Raw genomic sequence first — 18,916 nt, forward strand, 5'->3', positions numbered from 1 at the left:
ACTATCTTTCCATTTCTTTTAACGCTATGTTATAGTTTCCTTTCTATAGGCCCTTCACAACTTCCTTGTTATGTTTATTCCTAGGTATTTAATTCTTTTTGATGTGATTGTAAATGGATTTTTTTCTTAATTTCTTCCTCTTCTAGCTCATTATTGCATAAAAGAAGGCAACTGACTTTTATGTATTGATTTTGTATCCTGTTATACTACAGAACTGATTTATTGTTTTAAGTTAAATCTTTAGGGTTTTCTATGCATATATCATGTCATCTATAAATAATAATAGCTTTACTTCTTTCCCACTTTGAAATCCTTTTTTTTTAAAAAAAGGAGATTTATTTATTTATGCATACAAGAACTGGGGTGTAAGCCAGAGGTGCTGAAGGGAGCAGCAGGAGAGGCAGGAGAGGTCTGCTACGCCATGTGGATTAGCTCCATGGCCAGCCAGGGATCGAACTTGTTCTTCAGTGACTAGTGATAGCTTGACAGCACTTCTTTAACCCCTGTGCCACCAGGGAGGCCCTGTATTTTCAGATTTGCTAGTAATTGTCTTATATGTTTTGATGATGCTTTGTTTGGTCTGTATATATTGATTAGTATTATATCTTACTGATGTATTCCCTGAATCACTATAGTGTCCATTCCTTTCTCTTGTTATATGTTTTAGCTGGAAATCTATTTTATCAGATGAGTATGCCTATCTCTGCTTTCCTTTGGGTCCTATTTCTTGTAGGATTGTTTTCCAACCCTTTACCCTGAGCTTATGTTTATTTTTGGACTTCAGATACATTTTCTGGAGACAGCAGATTGTCAGATTCTTTTTTAATCTTGCCAGACACTCTGTCTTAATTGATGATTTCAGTCTGTTTACATTTAGAGTGATTTTTGAGATGTAAAGTTTTGCTATTGTCATTTTGTCCTTAATTTTGTGGTTCTGTTGCTTTGTTCAAGTCCTTTGTGAATGTTCTTCTCTTTGTTTTGATATGATAGTTTTTTCCAACATTTCTTGGAGGAAGAGGTCTAGAGTTTGCAAACTCCTTTGGCTTCTGTTTAGTCTTTTATTTCTATTTTTCCCTCACATCTAAAAGGAGAAGCACCTAGCAGGATAGAGTAATACTGACTGGCAGTTTTTAACTTTTTAAATATTTTGACCACGTTCTGTTTTCTCCTTGCTGGTAGTGTTTCCTTGGAGAAGCAGATGTAAGCCTGATTGGGGTTCCTTTATAGGTTGTTAGCTTCTCTCCCCTAGCTAGCTTTTTTTTTTTTTTTTTTTTTTTTAAGATTTATTTATTTATTTCTATAAGCACTGGGTACAGTCAGAAGCATGGGTTGGGAGGGTGAGAGAATTCACCAGAGCCAGAAGCAGAGCAGGTAGAGTGACAAAGCACACTGCTGAGGGTAGCAGAGGGCGGCAGGAGAGGTCTGCGCACCACGTGGGACCCTCGCCCAGCGGGCTGGGATAGAACCGGTGCTGCAGAACTTCACAGCCCAGCGCTCAACCATTGCGCCACCAGGGAGGCCCACCCCTAGCTAGCTTTAATAGTCTTTTTTTTGTCTTGAGTTCTCTGAAGAATTTCACTACTGTGTGTCTTGGTGTAGGTTTCATTCTGTTTATGTAACCTGATCTTTAGCTTCATGGACTTGCATGTTTAATTCCTTCTCCAGGTTTGAGAAATTTTCCTCTATTACTTCTTTAAATATTTCTCTGTTCCCTTTTTATCTTTCTTCCCTTTCTGGGATACCTATTATTCCTGTATTGCCTTTCCTCATGGAATTGGAAAATTCTTGAGGTGTTTATTCACATTGTTTCTTTGTGTTTTTTTTTTTTCCTTCTTCCACCTGAATTCTTTGTGCATTCTCATCTTCAAGATCACTGGTGTGCTCTTTCATTTGATCTATTTTACTTCCATAGCTTTCTGTAGAATTTTTATCTTTTTGCATCCTGCATCTCCATTACATTGTTATTTAAAACTTAATTTCAGTCTTCCTTTTGTTAATTTTATTTCTCAGGACATTTATTTGTTTTTCTGAATTTTCCTTTATATGTTTGATAAGCTTTTGTGTGTTTTCTTCCATTTCTTTGCCATGGAAATTTTTTTTTTTTTAAAATAGAGGCATGTTTTTATTTATTTGTTTGTTTGTTTGTTTGTTTTGTTTATACATGCACTGGGTACAGTCAGAAGCGCGGGAGGGTGAGAGAATTCACCAGAGCCAGAGCTGGGAGCAGAGCAGGCAGAAGTACCGAAGTACACTGCTGAGGGGAGCAGCGGGCAGCAGGAGAGGTCCGCGCGCCATGCGGGACCCTCCTCTGGTAGCCGGGGAGCAGCCGGGGATCGCAGAGGCCACGGGCAGCTTGGCAACCCAGCGCTCAACCTCTGCGCCACCGGGGAGGCCCTGCCATGGAAAATTTGAATTCTGTGCCTGATAGGAAGAAAAGCTCTTCCATTTCTTTGTGGTTTGGTTCTGGAGATAGGTTCTGTCTATGGTATAATACTCTCCTGCAGACTCGGTTGACATTTGTTGTATTTTTTGGTCTCTTGATTATTTTCTTTCTAAATATTAAGGGTGCAGAGCTTCCATTTTTCCAGTAGATGGTGCTCTTTATCAGGTAGAATCTATGTCAGGTAGAACTCATCTGTAGCTGTGTCTTCAGTGTGTTTGGGGAGGATAATGGAGTTTATTCTTGGTCAGGGTGCTGAACAGGGTTTTACTGTATCCACTGTACCTCCCTCTCCTGGGAGAAAATGGATGGTGGCAGTGGAGTGTTCAGCCTTTCTGAACTATGCCTTCCGTACTGGGGCCCCTGCCTCCCTGGCTCACTGTCGCACTCATGCTTGTATCTTCTTTGGCTAGAACTAGAGAAATAGGCATTGCCTTCCCCTGCAGAGGCAGCTATGAACTGAGGTTTCCTCCCTGCCAGTCCTTTTTTGATGGATTGCCAGCATTAGTGGCCATATCCTGCTTGCTTCTGTGTTTCTTCTTCATCTTCATCTTTGTATCCGTCTCCATCTCTGTCTCCTTCTTCCTCTTTCTCCTCCTCTTCCTCCTCCTCCTTTTTGTCTTCCTCTTCTGATTTATTTATGCATGCAAGAGCTGGGGTGCAGGTGAGAGGTGCGGGGGGAGGGGTGAGAGGATTCATCAGAGACAGAGTGGGGAGCAGAACAGGCAGATCTACTGAAATACACTGCTGAGGGGAACAGCAGATTGTGACAGGAGAGGTCTGCTGTGCCATGTGGGTCAGCCCCCTGGTGAGGGATCAAACAGTTTCATCATGCTGTGACTTAACCCCTTGAGCCACCAGGGAGGCCCCTTCTATGGTTTCTTTTTTATTTTTTTTTAAAGATAGATTTATTTATTTATTTATTTATTTATTTATTTATTTATTTATTTATTTATAACAAGCACTGGGTACAGTCAGAAGCATGGGAGGGTGAGAGAATTCACCAGAGCGGGGAGCAGAGCAGGCAGAAGGACCAAAGTACACTGCTGAGGGGAGCAGCTGGCGGCAGGAGAGGTCTGGGCGCCACGTGGGACCCTCCTCTGGTGGCCCGGGAGCAGCCGGGGATCGAACTGGTGCTGTAGAGGCTGCGGGCAGCTTCGCAACCCAGCGCTCAACCGCTGTGCCACCAGGGAGGCCCTATGGTTTCTTTTTTTTTTAAACAGTGGATCCTACACTTTATTTATTTATTTTTAAATTTATTTTTATTTGTTTTTTTTTTTGTTTATACATGCACTGGGTACAGTCAGAAGCACGGGAGGGTGAGAGAATTCACCAGAGCCAGAGCGGGGAGCAGAACAGGCAGAAGGACCGAAGCACACTGCTGAGGGGAGCAGCGGGCGGCAGGAGAGGTCTGCGCGCCATGTGGGACCCTCCTCTGGTGGCCGGAGAGCAGCCGGGGATCGAACCGGCACCACAGAGGCCGCAGGAAGCGTCGCAACCCAGCGCTCAACCGCTGCGCAACCGGGGAGGCCCTATGGTTTCTTTTTAATGCATAGATGCTGTTTCATTCTTGATGACCCAAAGACTGACTGCTCCTTTGTTGCCTATTAGTTACTGTTTTTAGTTCCCTTTCCTCCCTGCTCACAGCTGTTAAAGCTGCCTGGACATATCTACTGCTTTCATGATATAGTGCCTAAATATCCTCCTGTATTCTTTTGTCTGCTTACCACCAGTTAAAAAAACTGTTTTTCCCTTCTCTATTCCACTATTTTTATTTACGACCTTCACTCTTATTTTTATGTTTTGGTGATTGTAAATTTTTTTTTTTAAGATTTATTTTTATACAAGAACCGGGGTATAGGCTAGATGTGTGGGAGGGTGAGAAGATTCACCAGAGACAGAGCGGGGAACAGAACAGGCAGACTGAAGAAATACACTGCTGAGGGGAGCAGCGGGTGAGACAGGAGAGGTCTGCCACGCCATGTGGGACCCTCCCCGGCCGGCCAGGATTGAATCAGCGCTGCAGAGTGTGGAGCTCAACTGCCTGCGACCCAGGGAGACCCTGATTGTAAATTTTATTCAGGGTAGCCACTACCAACCAATTTAGCACTTCCTGTGTGGATTGCGAACCCACCAATTAATAGTATATGACCTGAAAGGATTAAAAAAATAATCTTTTCTCAGGGAGGTGGACACTTTTTCCATTTTTCCCCTGTGCTTTTTTTTTTTAATATTACCATGGTATCAGTTACTTGCATCTTGTTTTTCAAATGGCAGGTGGTGTAGATATTAGTTATTTCTTTTATGATTTTCATTTTGTCATTGTACTGTGAAGACCAGTTTGACATACTACTTATCTATGTTTATTATAACTTCCTTCACTGAAATATAAAAGATGTGCCTCTTTCTTTTCAAAAAATGCAAATTAGGGAGGTGTTTGCTTCAGAACATCTTTGGTTTGATGATGATATGTTGGACACTGCTGACTCAGAGAAGGAACAGCCATTGGCAGAGACTAGACTAAAATAAGGGCAATGGAAAGTTTTTCATATTGTCTATTTTTTCCATAGTACTTTTGCACTTTTTCATTGAAAACATGTATTTAGCTTCTGTTATAGACAGATAAAGCACGTTTTATTTTAGCATTAGTTAAATGTTAGAGGTATTTCTAACTTTGTATGACAGGTAAAGGAAGGTATATGATATCTAATGATATTTTTAAAACTAAATAAGCTTTTTTATTTGATATAGGAAAAGTTTGAATAAAAGCAGAAAAATAAACATAACTAAACGTGTACTTATTGTGAATAATATATCTTATCAAAATGTCTCATATTTTATGAACCCGCTCCCTCCCTTTTTTTTTTAAGATTTATTTATTTATGTATACAAGAGTTGGGGTACAGGTCAGAGGTGTGGAGGGTGAGAGGATTCACTAGAGACAGAGTGGGGAACAGAACAGGCAGATTGAAGTACGCTGCTGAGGGGAGTAGTGGGCGAGCCAGGAGAGGTCTGCTGCACCATGTGGGTTGCTCCGTGGCAGTCCAGGGATCAAACTCGTGCTGCACTGGTTGTGGATAGCTTCATAGGTTGTGTCTTAACCCCTTGTGCCACCAGGGAGGCCCCCTGATCCCCTTCTTGTGGAACTTTTTAACCAATATCCCACAGCCTTCATTACATACCCACACAGATTTTACCAAGAAATGTATTTCTGACTAGTTACTGAGCAAGAAATGTAAAATGCTGGCACTTTTTAATTGTACTGAATATTATAGTAATGTTAAATATAAAGTACTTATACTTTTGGAGAAGAAAATAAAGCCTTGTGTTTTACTTTTTTTTTCTCTTTGAAGGATGTGATAACTGGACTTAGTCCCCTGCTCTTCAGGAAGCTCAGCAATCCTGACATCTTTTCATCCACTGGAAAAGCTAAACTCCAACGACAGCTTAGCCAGGATGATTGTAAGTTACGGAGAGGAAGCCTGGCCAATTCTTTGTCAGGTAAGTATCTTAAATTTTCTTTTAAGAAGTAGAAATTTTATCAATATTTATGAGTGTATCAGTTGACTTGATATCTTGATAGTTTCTTTTCTAGTGGGAGTCTTGTATAGAACACTTATAGGTAGGACTGTCTACTTTTCTAGTGCTTCCTCATAGAATCCCTGAATCCCAATATCTTGAACCTTCTAGATATTTCTTTTATGGCTGCTGTCATTGTTTATTCCCTTTTAATCTTAGTTTTTGCTTTCTGCTCACTTCTGTAAACTTTGCATTTTTGCCTCTTTTGATTTTCTCCCCCCACAACCATTTTCAGAACTCATTGCAAAACTTCTAATGCCTTCCCACTTCCTTCATGCAAAACTTTTAGAAGATTCATGCAGAAGAAATTTAAGAAAATCATTCAAATAGGAATTAGTTAAATGTTTTTAAAAAGATTTATTTATTTATACAAGAACTGTTGTACAGGCCAGAAGTGCGGGAGGGTGAGAGGATCCACCAGAAACAGAGTGGGGAACAGAACAGGCAGACTGAAGAAGTACACTGCTGATGGGAGCAGCGGGCGAGACAGGAGAGGTCTGCCGCTCCATGTGGGACCCTCCCCGGCCGGCCGGGATCGAACCAGTGCTGCAGAGGCTGCGGACAGCTTTCCAGTGCGGTGCTCAACCGCCTGCGCCACCAAGGGAGGCCCTCAAATTAAAATCTTAATGCTTTTTAAGTTATCCAACAGATAAATAAGTTGCATCACTTTTTGTTTGTTTAAGAGGGAACACTGTAGTAAAAACAAAACCAAAAACTTCTCTCCTCATACTTTATTAAAATGGTATTTCCGTGACAAATAAGATTTTGCCAAGAAGAGGGAGGGTTTTTAAATGAGTTTGGTCAGCAAGAAAAGTCAGGTGTGTGGGCCTCCCCTGGTGACGCAGGCAGTTGAGCGCTGCGCTGTGAAGCTGTCCACAGCCTCTGCAGCACCGATTTGATCCTGGCCTGCCGGTGAGGGTCCCACACCATGCAGCAGACCTCTCCTGTTTCACCTGCTGCTCCCCTCAGCAGTATATTTCATCAGTCTGCCTGTTCTGTTCCCCACTCTCTCTCTGGTGAATCCTCTCATCCTTCCACGCATCTGACCTGTACTCAGGATCTTGTGTAAATGAATAAATAAATCTTCAAAAAAAAAAAAAAAGTCAGGTGTAGAGCATAATGTTTTAAAAGTAGAGTGAGTGAATATGTGGAAAAGAGTGGAAGGAACTCTGAGGCCCAGAAGATAATCTGATTTAGGGAGGGCCTTTGTAGTTTGTTAAAAAGAAGTTTGGTTTAATTCTTTAAACATGAAGGATCCATCAGAGGTTTTTAAGGAAGGGACTAAAATGACTATATTTATTTTGATTAGATCACTAGCAGTAGTGTAAAGGGATTGAAATGAGATTTGCACCTCAGAAAGTCATTGCAGTTGTAGAACTCAGTCTTTATAAGTAACTCTCTTGTATTCTTTTCAATAAGATTCCACCAGTGAGTCAACCCAGAGCTTGATATTAACAATGTAGATTTATTGTTTTCTGAAAACAAAAGCTCTAAAGGGAGATGCTGTCATTTCCACTCTTGTTACACTTTGAGTTCGTAAGGAACTAGGTAGAGTGGAAGGGACTGGAAAATTCCTGACCTGCTAGATTGGGTGTCAGAGTAGGGGAATTGACATGTGATAGATATTACAGAGAATTAAAATAGTTAACTCAGTTCAGTATTTCAGTTGTAACTTTCACCACGAAGGCAGTTGGAGCTTTTAAAGAGCTATCTATTCTAAAATGGATGTTGGGGAACTTCACATTTGTGAAGTTTTGAGTCAGTATACTTTTATCCATTTGCTATTAATGTGTTTATATTTTTTCATTTGTTTATTAATAAAAGTACAAGTGTTTTTTCCAAATCTTGTGTTTGAAGGTAAGCAGCTGCTCCCCTTATCCAGCAGCGTACATAGCAATGTGGGACAGGTGACTTGCCAGTCTTCAGGAGAAGCATCAAATTTGGTCCGAATGAGAAACCAGTCCCTTGGACAGTCTGCACCTTCTCTTACTGCTGGCTTGGTAAGTAAGATGTTATGTTGCTCTGTGAACAAATCTGTGATTGTCTTTTGTTATATCTATTGTTTTCCTTTTTTAAGAATTTGGATATTTTAATTTTTTTTTAAAGATTAATTATGCATACAAGAGCTGGGGTGCAGGCCAGGGTGCGGGGGGAGACAAGAGGATTCACTAGAGACAGTGGGGAGCACAACAGGTGGATCTGCTGAAATATAGTGCTGAGGGGAGCAGCAGGCAAGACAGGAGAGGTCTGCTGCGCCATGTGGGTTAGCATCCTGGCCAGGGATTGCAGATAGCTTCATAGTGCTGAGACTTAACCCCTTATGCCACAGGGAGGCCCTGGGTATTTTAATTTCTTAAAGTGAAGCATTGTAAAGAAGGGAATTTACTTGAATATATCCTGATTATGTGCATTCTGTCACTGGTTTTGATTATGTATTAAGTCTAGAAAAAAATTCTGTATGATTGTAACTTTAATGAATACATTTTTTAGGAAACAGCTTTCTTTATAGAAATGATTTAAATCATTTGAGGTTGTTTCGCTTCTGTGTATAGCTCTATGGTACATATACTTAGCACATGAAGATAGGGAGTATGTTTGCCACATAGTGGATACTTAAATATGTGTTGGGTGAAAAAATAGGTCTTTTCTTTGTATAGGCTTTTTATGATAGAAAGAATCTAACAGTGGGCTTCCCCTGCTGGCGCAGCGGTTGAGCGCTGGGCTGAGAGGCTGCCCGCAGCCTCTGCAGTGCCGGTTCGTTCCCCAGCCGCCGGCGAGGGTCCCACAAAAAAAAGAAAGAAAAAAAGACTCTAACAGTGATTAAGTTATGTAGTCTGGGATGGTTTTCTGCCTGTACCCTTTGACCCTGCTTCTTTACTTAAGGCATTCATTGACTGTGCTTATCTTATATTCTTTCCTTTATTTAAAGGACAAGGCACACTAGAATTTGTATGGTCACAATAACAGAAACTTGTTTCCATTAAAATGTAATCTCATCTACTCTGATTATAGGTTTTTTGGTATATGTGGAGTAGAAAGCTTTGTTCATTTGTTCATCCAAGGAATTGGGGATAGAAGTCGTCTTAAAGCAAAAGGGAAGTTGAATTTTGGTTCAAGAAATTTGTATATGACCTGAAGTCTGTGACACTTAGGCTACAGGGAGAATAGGATCATTTGTGGAACTTCCCCTCTTCCCAGGTTTTTATTTTGAAAATTTCAAGCCTACAGAAAAATGAGAAGAATATTACAGTGAGTACCCACATAAGCTTACTTAGATTGGCCAACTTGGTTTTAACGTGACATGACATTTTCATCACAGTTGCTTTGTTTGTGTGTGTGTGTGTATTTTTTTGTTTCTGAAATATTTCAAGGCAAGTCACAGATAGTAAGATGCCTCACCATTACGTAATTATTTCTCCAGAAATGAAAGATAGTCTCCCAAAACACCACCAATACATTATTTATTTATTTTTTAAAAAGATTTATTATTTATTTTTATTTATTTATTTATACAAGCACTGGGTACAGTCAGAAGCACGGGAGGGTGAGAGAATTCACCAGAGCCAGAGTGGGGAGCAGAGCAGGCAGAAGGACCGAAGTACACTGCTGAGGGGAGCAGCGGGCGGCAGGAGAGGTCTGCGCACCATGTGGGACCCGCCTCTGGTGGCCGGGGAGCAGGCGGGGATCGAACCGGTGCTGCAGAGGTCGCGGGCAGCTTCGCAACCCAGCGCTCAACCTCTGCGCCACCGGGGAGGCCCCAATACATTATTTGATTCAAGAAGTTTAATAGCAGTTTAATAATGCTACGTAATCTATAGACATATTCAGCTATCCCCACTTGTTCTAATATGTCTATTAAAGTTGCCCTCTCCTCCCTTTACCCCTCCCTTTAACCTCTGAAACTTGAAAAGAGAGATCTATGTTCTGTTACAGAGATTTTGATCTCATAGGATTAGGTGATTGGAGACAGCAATTCTTTCTTTAAACTATTATGCCTGATTCTACACATAGCCTTTTGAAAACTGCCACCAAAATTAATCTGCTTAATTAATGACTAATTTTTAGGTATTATGTTACAGTGGGAATTATGGGCTGATATTGTGGGAGTCTGAACCTAGGCTAACTGAAATAGAGTATTACTAAATTACTGTTTTTTAAATAGTTTATTGAAATACATTTCAGATGTGATATTCATTTATTTAAACTGCACAATGTGTGACTTTTTGGTATATTCATGGTTAATGCAACCATCACTGTACTAAGTTTTAGGATATTTTCATTTAGAATATAAAAAGTTAGGAAGAAAACTTGTACCCTTTAGCTCCTTATCCTCCCAGCCTCCCTGCCCTTCAGGTCTGAATAACCACTAATCAACTTTCTATCACCATATGAGGCCTTTTGTGACTGACTTATTTCACTTAGCATAATGTTTTTTTTTTTTTTTAAGATTTATTTATTTATTTTTATTTATACAAGCACTGGGTACAGTCAGAAGCACGGGAGGGTGAGAGAATTCACCAGAGCCAGAGCAGAGTGCAGATCAGGCAGAAGGACCGAAGTACACTGCTGAGGGGAGCAGCGGGTGGCAGGAGAGGTCTGAGTGCCATGTGGGACTCTCCTCTGGTGGCCGGGGAGCAGCTGGGGATCGAACCGGTGCTGCAGAGGCTGCGGGCAGCTTTGCAACCCAGCGCTCAACCGCTGCGCCATCAGGGAGGCCCACTTAGCTAATGTTTTTAATGTTTATCCATGTTGTAGCATGGATTATTACTTCATTCCTTTTTTTTTTTTAAAGATTTATTTATTTATTTTATTATTTATTTATTTATTCATACAAGCACTGGGTACAGTCAGAAGCGCGGGAGGGTGAGAGAATTCACCAGAGCCAGAGCGGGGAGCAGAGCAGGCAGAAGGACCGAAGCACACTGCTGAGGGGAGCAGCGGGCGGCAGGAGAGGTCTGCATGCCATGTGGGACCCTCCTCCTGTGGCCGGGGAGCAGCCGGGGATCGACCCGGCACCGCAGAGGCCGCGGGCAGCTTCGTAACCCAGCGCTCAACTGCTGTGCCACCGAGGAGGCCCATTACTTCATTCCTTTTTGCTGCTTAATATTGTTCAGTGTGTATATACATTTTCTGTAGCTGTCTGGGTAGACATTTAGTTTTTTTCTTACCTTTTGACTATTCTGAATAATGCAGTGAACATTTGTTTACAAATTTCCTTGTGGACATGTATTTTCATTTTTTGGGGAGTATATATTTAAGAGTAGACTTGCTGAATTGTATGGTTAACTGTTTAATTGAGGATAGGCTATACTGTTTTCTTAAAGTGGGTGTACTATTTTACATTTCCACCAACAATTGATGTTGTTTTGTGGAGTTGTGGGGTCCTTGGGTTCACTCTGGGAAAGGTTTCACCAGAGCTCCTGGTTCAGCTGCACACAGCGAGTTCCCCAGGTACGTTTCTCCATGAGACAGAGACGTTCGTTATATTTAAAGAACAGGTTTATTAGGGAAAGGGAAAGGGACAGGTTTGCTAAGAGAGGCCTGCATGGTTGCAGGCAGGCGGCCTTGAGGAGAGCGGCCTCCCTTGAGGGAGGTCAGTAAAGAGAAGTCCTGGCATGTACAGGTCATGGGCAGGCAGGAGGCTGTACCCTGCGGAGGGGGAGAGTTGGTGAAAAGAAGCACCTGCATAGTCACAGGAGGGCGGTGGGAGTGGCGCCCCGAGCCTGTGCAGAGACTGCATTGGTATAGTCCTTTTCTTTTTTGGAGGGGTCACTCCTCTGTGAAGTGGCCTGCTTGTTGCTGATGTTGGGTAATAGGCCAAACTAGAAAGGGACCAGAGATTCCACGGTGGGCCCAGTCTCTATATATTTACCCTCAGGCCTGTGCTCCACTCCTTATAGCATCTGATCCTGCTTGGGTTTCATGCCTTGTGATAAAGCACTGGTGCCTAAGGGTCACAACCTCTACAGCTGTGTTAATGGTCATGTTATTCCCCTCGACCCACATCTCCTTGTGTGAGTCAGGTTTTAGTCTTATGAGGCCTCCTTTCCAGTTTTTCTATTCTTGTCCTCCATCACAATACTTGAGGGTTTTGATTTCTCTGCATCATGATCAATGTTTGCTTATCTGTCTTTTTGGTTTTAATTGACTGAGTGGTCTGAAGGGGTATTTTGTTTCGATTTGCATTTCCCCGGTGATTAGTGACATTGAGCATCTAGTGTTTGTTGGCCATTTGTTTATCTTCTTTGAAGAACTATTCAGAAACTTTACCCACTTAATTGGGTTGTCAGGCATCGCTAGTGACCTCCGAGTTAAAGTTAGTCTCAGCACTATCACCGCTAAGGCCTGAGTTTGATCCCTGGCCCGGGAGCTAACCCACATGGCACGAAGATCTCTCCTGTCTCACCGCTGCTCCCCTCAGCAGTGTATTTCAGTCAATCTGCCTGTTTTGTTTCGCACTCTGTCTCTGGTGAATCCTCTCACTCCCTGCACTTCTGACCTATACCCCAGTTCTATGCAAAAAAAAAAAAAAGGGTTATTTCTCAATATAAATAATCTCCAACTGGGAATCTTTGAATAGGAGAAAAGAGAGGGAAGGATAGCCTGAGGTTACAATAGTTAAGCAAATAACTCAGGAAATAAAAGACCTAGAAAAAACAAAATGCCAAACCTTGGGAGAAGAGAAGTTGAATTCAGGTCTAAAAAGTAATTCTTTTACAAATCCACGCATATATATATATAACTATGTGAAATTTAAGTAAACACTAAACTTATTTGAGCCTCTGTTTTCTCATCTTTAAAATAAGGTTAATTCTCAGAGCCTCCCTGGTGGTGCAGGGGTTAAAGACAGTGCTATCAAGCTATGGCCAGCCACTGCTGCATGAGTGGCCTGTACCCTCTGACCTGTACCCCAGTTCTTGTAGGCATAAATAAATCTTTAAAAAATATAAATGATCATGGCAAAGTGTAGAGAATGAGAAGGAATGCTAGAGGTGTGGAGGTTGGGGGGTGAGAGTGAGAGGATTCACCAGAGAGAGAGAGAGAGAGAGTGGGGAGAACAGGTGGATTTACTGATAGTCACTGCTAAGGGGAGCAGTGATGGAGACAGGAAGGTCTGCTGCCCCCTATGTATGTTAGCTCCCCAACGGGGCATCAGACTCAGGCTGAGGCAGTGATAGTGCTGAGACTTAACCTCTAGGCCATCAAGGAGGCCCTGCTTAGGTAGTTTTTTTTTTTTTTTTAAACTGTTCTAGACTATCCCTTTTATATTCCCATACTTGCAAGATTGTTTCTATGATATCATTTTATGACCCCATAAAATGTGCCATATGCTCTTTTAGAGCATATAGTCTGTTGTGCCTAGGAGACAGAGAGAGAGGCAGGAGGAGAGAGAGAAGCAATCGCAATGTATTACTATGCTATATGAGAGAGAATTGTAGGAAGAATTGTGCCTTAAGATATTCCATCAGTGTTTAACATATGATGTATATATGTAATAAGCATCTTACTAAAAACACAAGCTCTGATAAACTGAAGCTGTGGTAGTTTATTTGGTTCTGTGGTCCCAATGAAACTAATTTGCAAATTTTTAGCCCAAGGTACTAATTACAGGGAGGCATTTATTTGTTACAGGACCTCATAAATAATCTTGCTAGAATAATTGAACAAGTTTAGTTACCAGTTCTTTGGGTAGAGAGATATAAAGGAAAGATAACATCAGTAATTGTAACTTTGAGGGTGATGTTATTTAGATTTACCTTTATTTTTATTTATTTATTTTTTTAAGCTGTGTTTTTTTTTTTTTTAAGATTTATTTATTTATTTATACAAGTACTGGGTACAGTCAGAAGTACGGGAGGGTGAGAAAATTCACCAGAGCGGGGAGCAGAGCGGGCAGAAGGACCGAAGTACACTGCTGAGGGGAACAGCGGGCAGCAGGAGAGGTCTGCGCGCCATGTGGGACCCTCCTCCAGTGGCCGTGGAGCAGCTGGGAATCGAACCGGTGCTGCAGAGGCTGCGGGCAGCTTCGCAACCCAGGGCTCAACCGCTGCGCCACCGGGGAGGCCCTAGATTTGCCTTTAAATTAGGGTCATGATATCTCTAATGTAGGTTGCATTTTTAAATCTTATCTGTCTTAAGTTAGCATTTAGAAAAATATAGCCACATATTCTGGATTTTTTATTTATTCAGTAAACATGTTTCCAGTGCCCAGAGAGTGTTAGGATTTGTGACTCCTAGATAAATAAGATATATAAGACATTGTCCTTATTCTCAGAGAACTAGTTAACAGTAATTCCTGTATAATTGAATTGCTGAAAAGGAGAACTGTGTGAACTATAGTTTGGATATTGGTTATTTTCATTGGTTGATTTTTAAATGTTAAGCCAACCTATACTCCTGGCATAAACCCCACTTGGTCACAGTATATTGCCCTTTTAATATATGTTGAACTTGATTTGCTAAAATTATTGCATTTTATTCCTGAGGATTATTGGTCTGTAGTTTTCTCATAATGTCTTTTGTTTGGGTCTGAAGTTTGGATAATGCTGAACTTATAGTATCTGTTGGGAAATACTCCTTTTCTTGTCAATGTTTGGAAAGAGTTTACGTGGGATTAAGAAAAATGCTTGGTATAATTCATTGTCATTCATTCAACACCTATCGTTTCATTTGTAGGAAAGTTATACATTTAATCTCTGATAGATACAGAGATAGTCATAATTTCTGTGTTTCTTGAGGGATTTTGGTAGTTTATGTCTCTTAAGGAGTTTATCCATTTCATCTAAATTGTGGAATTTATTCTCATGGAGTTATCTTTTATCCTGATCTTGTTAAATTTTTCTTTTTCCAATGTTCACCATCACTTGTAATCAGGGAAATGCAAATCAAAACTACAATGAGATACCATCTTATACCAGTGAGAATGGCACATGTTAAAAAAACTAGCAACAACAAATGTTGGCAAGGTTGTGGAGAAAAAGGAACTCTCCTGCACTGTTGGTGGGAGTGCAAACTGGTTCAACCACTATGGAGAGCTGTGTGGAGATTTCTTGATCTACTAAACATAGATCTTCCATATGATCCAGCAATTCCACTCCTAGGTATTTACCCAGAGGACACATAAACTTCAATTCCAAAGAGCACCTGCACCCCTATGTTTATAGCAGCACTATTTACAATAGCTAAGCTTTGGAAACAACCCAAATGCCCAAAAATAGATGACTGGATCAAGAAGATGTGGTACATATATACCATGGAATATTACTTAGCATTCAAAAAAGATAAACACATGCAATTTGCAGCAGCATGGACGGAGCTGGAAGGGATCATGCTCAGCGAAATAAACCAGAAAGTAAAAGAAAAATACCAGATGGTCTCACTCATAGCAAGAATCTAGAAAACTTAAATAAGGGACCAGGAAAAAGAATAACTATAAGAAAGAAAAAATCAAAATCAACAAACAACTATGAACCAGAGACACCCTATGGGGGTGTGGGGGGTGGGGAAAGGAGGGATTGGGGTCAAAATAAGGGGGTTGTAATTGTATGGAGAATATAAAAATAAAATTTAAATTAAAAAATTTTTTTTCTTTTTTCAATCCTAATCCATCTTAACAGTGGTTTATTAATTTTCTCAAGACCTTACTTTTCATTGATTTCTCTTTTTATTTATGTATCTATATGTACATTTTCTGTTTTATTGGTTTTTGCTCTCTATTGATTCATTTTCTTTGTTTATACTAGATTTTATTTCCTCTTTCTATAATAATTAGTTAAGGTGGAAGCTGAGGTCATTAGATTGTTTATTTCCAATATAGGTAAACAATGCTTTCTATGTACAACTTTCATTGTACACTTTATAACATGTTTTTATTTTTATTCAGTTCAAATTTCTAATTTTCCATTTGATTTCTTTGAATTACGAGTTACTCATTATGGCTTTGATTTGCATTTCACTAATAATAAGTGATAATGAGCATTTCTTCATATGCTTGTTGGCTGACTGTCAATTTTGGAGAAATATTTATTCAGATCTTCCTCCCATTTTTAATGGAAGGAGAGTATCTCTTTCCCATCTCTGTTTTGAATCCCATTTATTCATTTCTAAGAATAGCATTAAAAATTTTGGGGGTGAGATGTTTGTGCTAGAAAAGAGTTAAGTTGAAACTGGAATAGCTGTCTAGATTTGCCATCTTTATTTCCTCATCTCCTACTCATTCTGCAAACCACCCAGTCACTTGGACACCTGCTTCTATTAATCATCTACCCATGAAACTGTTTTTGCAAAGGGTACTTAACCTGTGACTTCCAAGTCAGTAAGTTCATTGTTCTTTGGGTTGGTTCTCTTGGTCGCATTGTTCTTGTTCATCCTGAACATTTTTTTCTTGGATTCTTTATTATTTTTAAAAGATTTATTTATTTATGCATACAAGAACTGGGGTACAGGCCAGAGGTGTGGGAGGCGAGAGGATTCACCAGAGACAGAGCGGGGAGCAGAACAGGCAGACTGACTGAAATACACTGCTGAGGGGAGCAGCGGGTGAGTCAGGAGAGGTCTGCGGCGCCATGTGGGTTGCTCCCTGGCGGGGTATCTAACTCATGCTGCAATGGCTGTGAATAGATTCATAGGTTGGGTCTTAAGCCCTTGCGCCACCAGGGAGCCCCTCTAGGATTCTTTAATAGCATTTGCAGTCTTGATTTTCCTCCAACTTGGATATTCTTCTTCAACCTCCCGCAGTATGTATACATATTATTTTAATGTTAAAAAATGAAGGCTTTATTGATTTAGAGAGAAGAATACAAAAATGTGTATGACTTTTAGGGTTTTAAAAAACCAGGTTGTGGCAGAAAAATTTGAGGGTTTTAAAAAACCAGGGTGTGGCAGAAAAATATTGGTAGGGTACATTTTTACTTTATTAGAAGTAGTCATTAGAAATACTAAAGAAATACTAAGTAGAAGTAGTCATTAGAAATACTAAAAAAAAAGATTAAGAAGCATTGGTATCTGTTGTCTAAATTATTTCTTTCAACAACCTTATCTTGTTTTCCTGTTTAACTACAAGGAATATAAGATGGAAAAAGATAGATGTGTTCAGGAAACAAGGCATTGTTCTTTTTCATTGGAAGGCTATGATTTACAATAAGGTAGTACTGGAGATAAAAGCTATTTTGTTTCCATACTGTGGTATTCCTCTAGTACAAGGGAAGGACTTTTTAAAAAAATTTAAGGTAGTGAGCACTGGTTGACGATTTTCAAACTATGCACACTTTAGGGAAGGGAGATAGTCTTGGCCAAGGGCTGATAATACTATAACATTAGTTTCAGTAACCACGTGGTATTTCCATTGGAGAACTTTTGTAGATTTCCTAATGTAATAGAAACCTTTTTGGCACTCCTTTAATACTTTGTCATATCCCTGATGTAGAACTTCTTGCATTACGTCATAATTACTTTTTTGTGTTTGACTTACTCATTATATTTGCGTTCTTACAGAACTGAATTAGTCTCCTAAAATGGAACATTACCAGGGGTAATCTTAATCTTGATAATCTTTCCCCATGCCCAGCTTGGTGGTTGGCATAATAATTGAGGCCTGAATTACTAAATGAAAGAAGAGTTTGAATTTTGAATCTCTGGTCAAAATGCACTGTTTATGTTTTTTCACTGCTAAATAGATTAGAGATCCACTCTTCTCCCTGCTGATGTATGTATTTTAGTTAGTTCATAAAATTAATTTTTTTCCATAAAATTAATTTTGAAGATTTATTTTATTTATGTTGGGGTCTAGACCAGAGGTGCGGGGGCTAAGAGCATTCCCAGAGATGGAGTGGGGAGCAGAACAGGCGGATCTGCTGAAATACACTGCTGAGGGGAGCGGGGAGTGTGACAGGAGAGGTCTACCGTGTCCTATGGGTTACCTCCCTGTGAGCATTGAATTTGTGCTGCAGTGCTGCAGATAACTTCATAGTGCTGAGAGGGAGGCCCCATAAAATTAATTTTGTAGAAAGATTCTATAGCTTTAAAAGCTGTGACTTTGCAGATAACCATATAGTGGATTGCACACCCAGTGCAAATCAGCTGTCTGTTCAGGTCTTATGTTTGTTTTCCCCACAGACATAATCCAGCCATTGTTTGAAGCAGCAGATGGAAGGAATAAATGGAGATGTGGATTTATTAGTTCTCACAATGAAAAACCACACTAGTTGTGTTAAGGATTAGAAGTTTTCTGATGAATGGAAGGGAGATTGATCCTGGCTGTGCTATTTTCAGCAGTGTGGCTATAGAATCAGTTGTAAGAAGACCAGAAAAAGATTTTATAAATTGACCCCTTTTCAAGCCCCAGCGTGTTGGTGCAACTGTCGTAATGGCAGAAGGGGCAGCTTTTCCTCCTTGTTGAGTACGGACAGAATATGTCCTATAGTTATTGTTGTATTTATTCCTTAATATAACAGCTTGATCAGGGTGCTTTATATTTATCTTTGTCAAATTATGAAATTTGTGTTGATATCTCCTGAAATTCTTTGGAGAGAATACTTTTTGGAGCATATCCTGTACTTTGAAGAACAGTGATTGTGAATTGATAGATAATGTATTTAAGCCTCTTCCTAAAAAATATGTGCTGCCCTCACTGAATTTTTTTTGTTATTTATGAGAAAAGTCACTAGTTTACTTCATTTTCTCCTGTGATTACTTGGCTCCTGGCAATTACTATAAAATTGGGAAGTCTAAAACATTGCTTATACAGTGTTTAAGTAACAAAATCATATCATGAGAAACACCTTTCACTCTTAAGCTCTATATACATATAGAGAAAGCTATAAATTAGGAGACTAAAAGCATTTTTAAACTTGGCTGAAGTCCTACTTTGAAAATAGCAACCATTGACTAAAGCAACAA

At 40.1% G+C, this 18,916-nt stretch overlaps 1 protein-coding gene across 5 annotated transcripts in view; it reads left to right on the plus strand.

Moving 5' to 3' along the window:
- MAST2 (microtubule associated serine/threonine kinase 2) overlaps positions 1 to 18,916 on the plus strand; it is a 139,323-nt gene that overhangs the window by 18,821 nt on the left and 101,586 nt on the right. For 4 of the 5 annotated variants that reach the window (XM_084244120.1, XM_084244122.1, XM_084244123.1 and 1 more), the window contains exons 2-3: positions 5,794 to 5,941; positions 7,877 to 8,019. In XM_084244120.1, the coding sequence (XP_084100246.1) occupies positions 5,794 to 5,941; positions 7,877 to 8,019 (291 nt within the window). Of the gene's footprint in view, positions 1 to 5,787; positions 5,942 to 7,876; positions 8,020 to 18,916 lie in introns of all 5 variants that reach the window. The other variant, XM_084244121.1, reaches the window with a different exon arrangement.

This window comes from Talpa europaea (genome assembly GCF_964194135.1).
Source record: "Talpa europaea genome assembly, chromosome: 9".
NCBI lineage: Eukaryota > Metazoa > Chordata > Mammalia > Eulipotyphla > Talpidae > Talpa > Talpa europaea.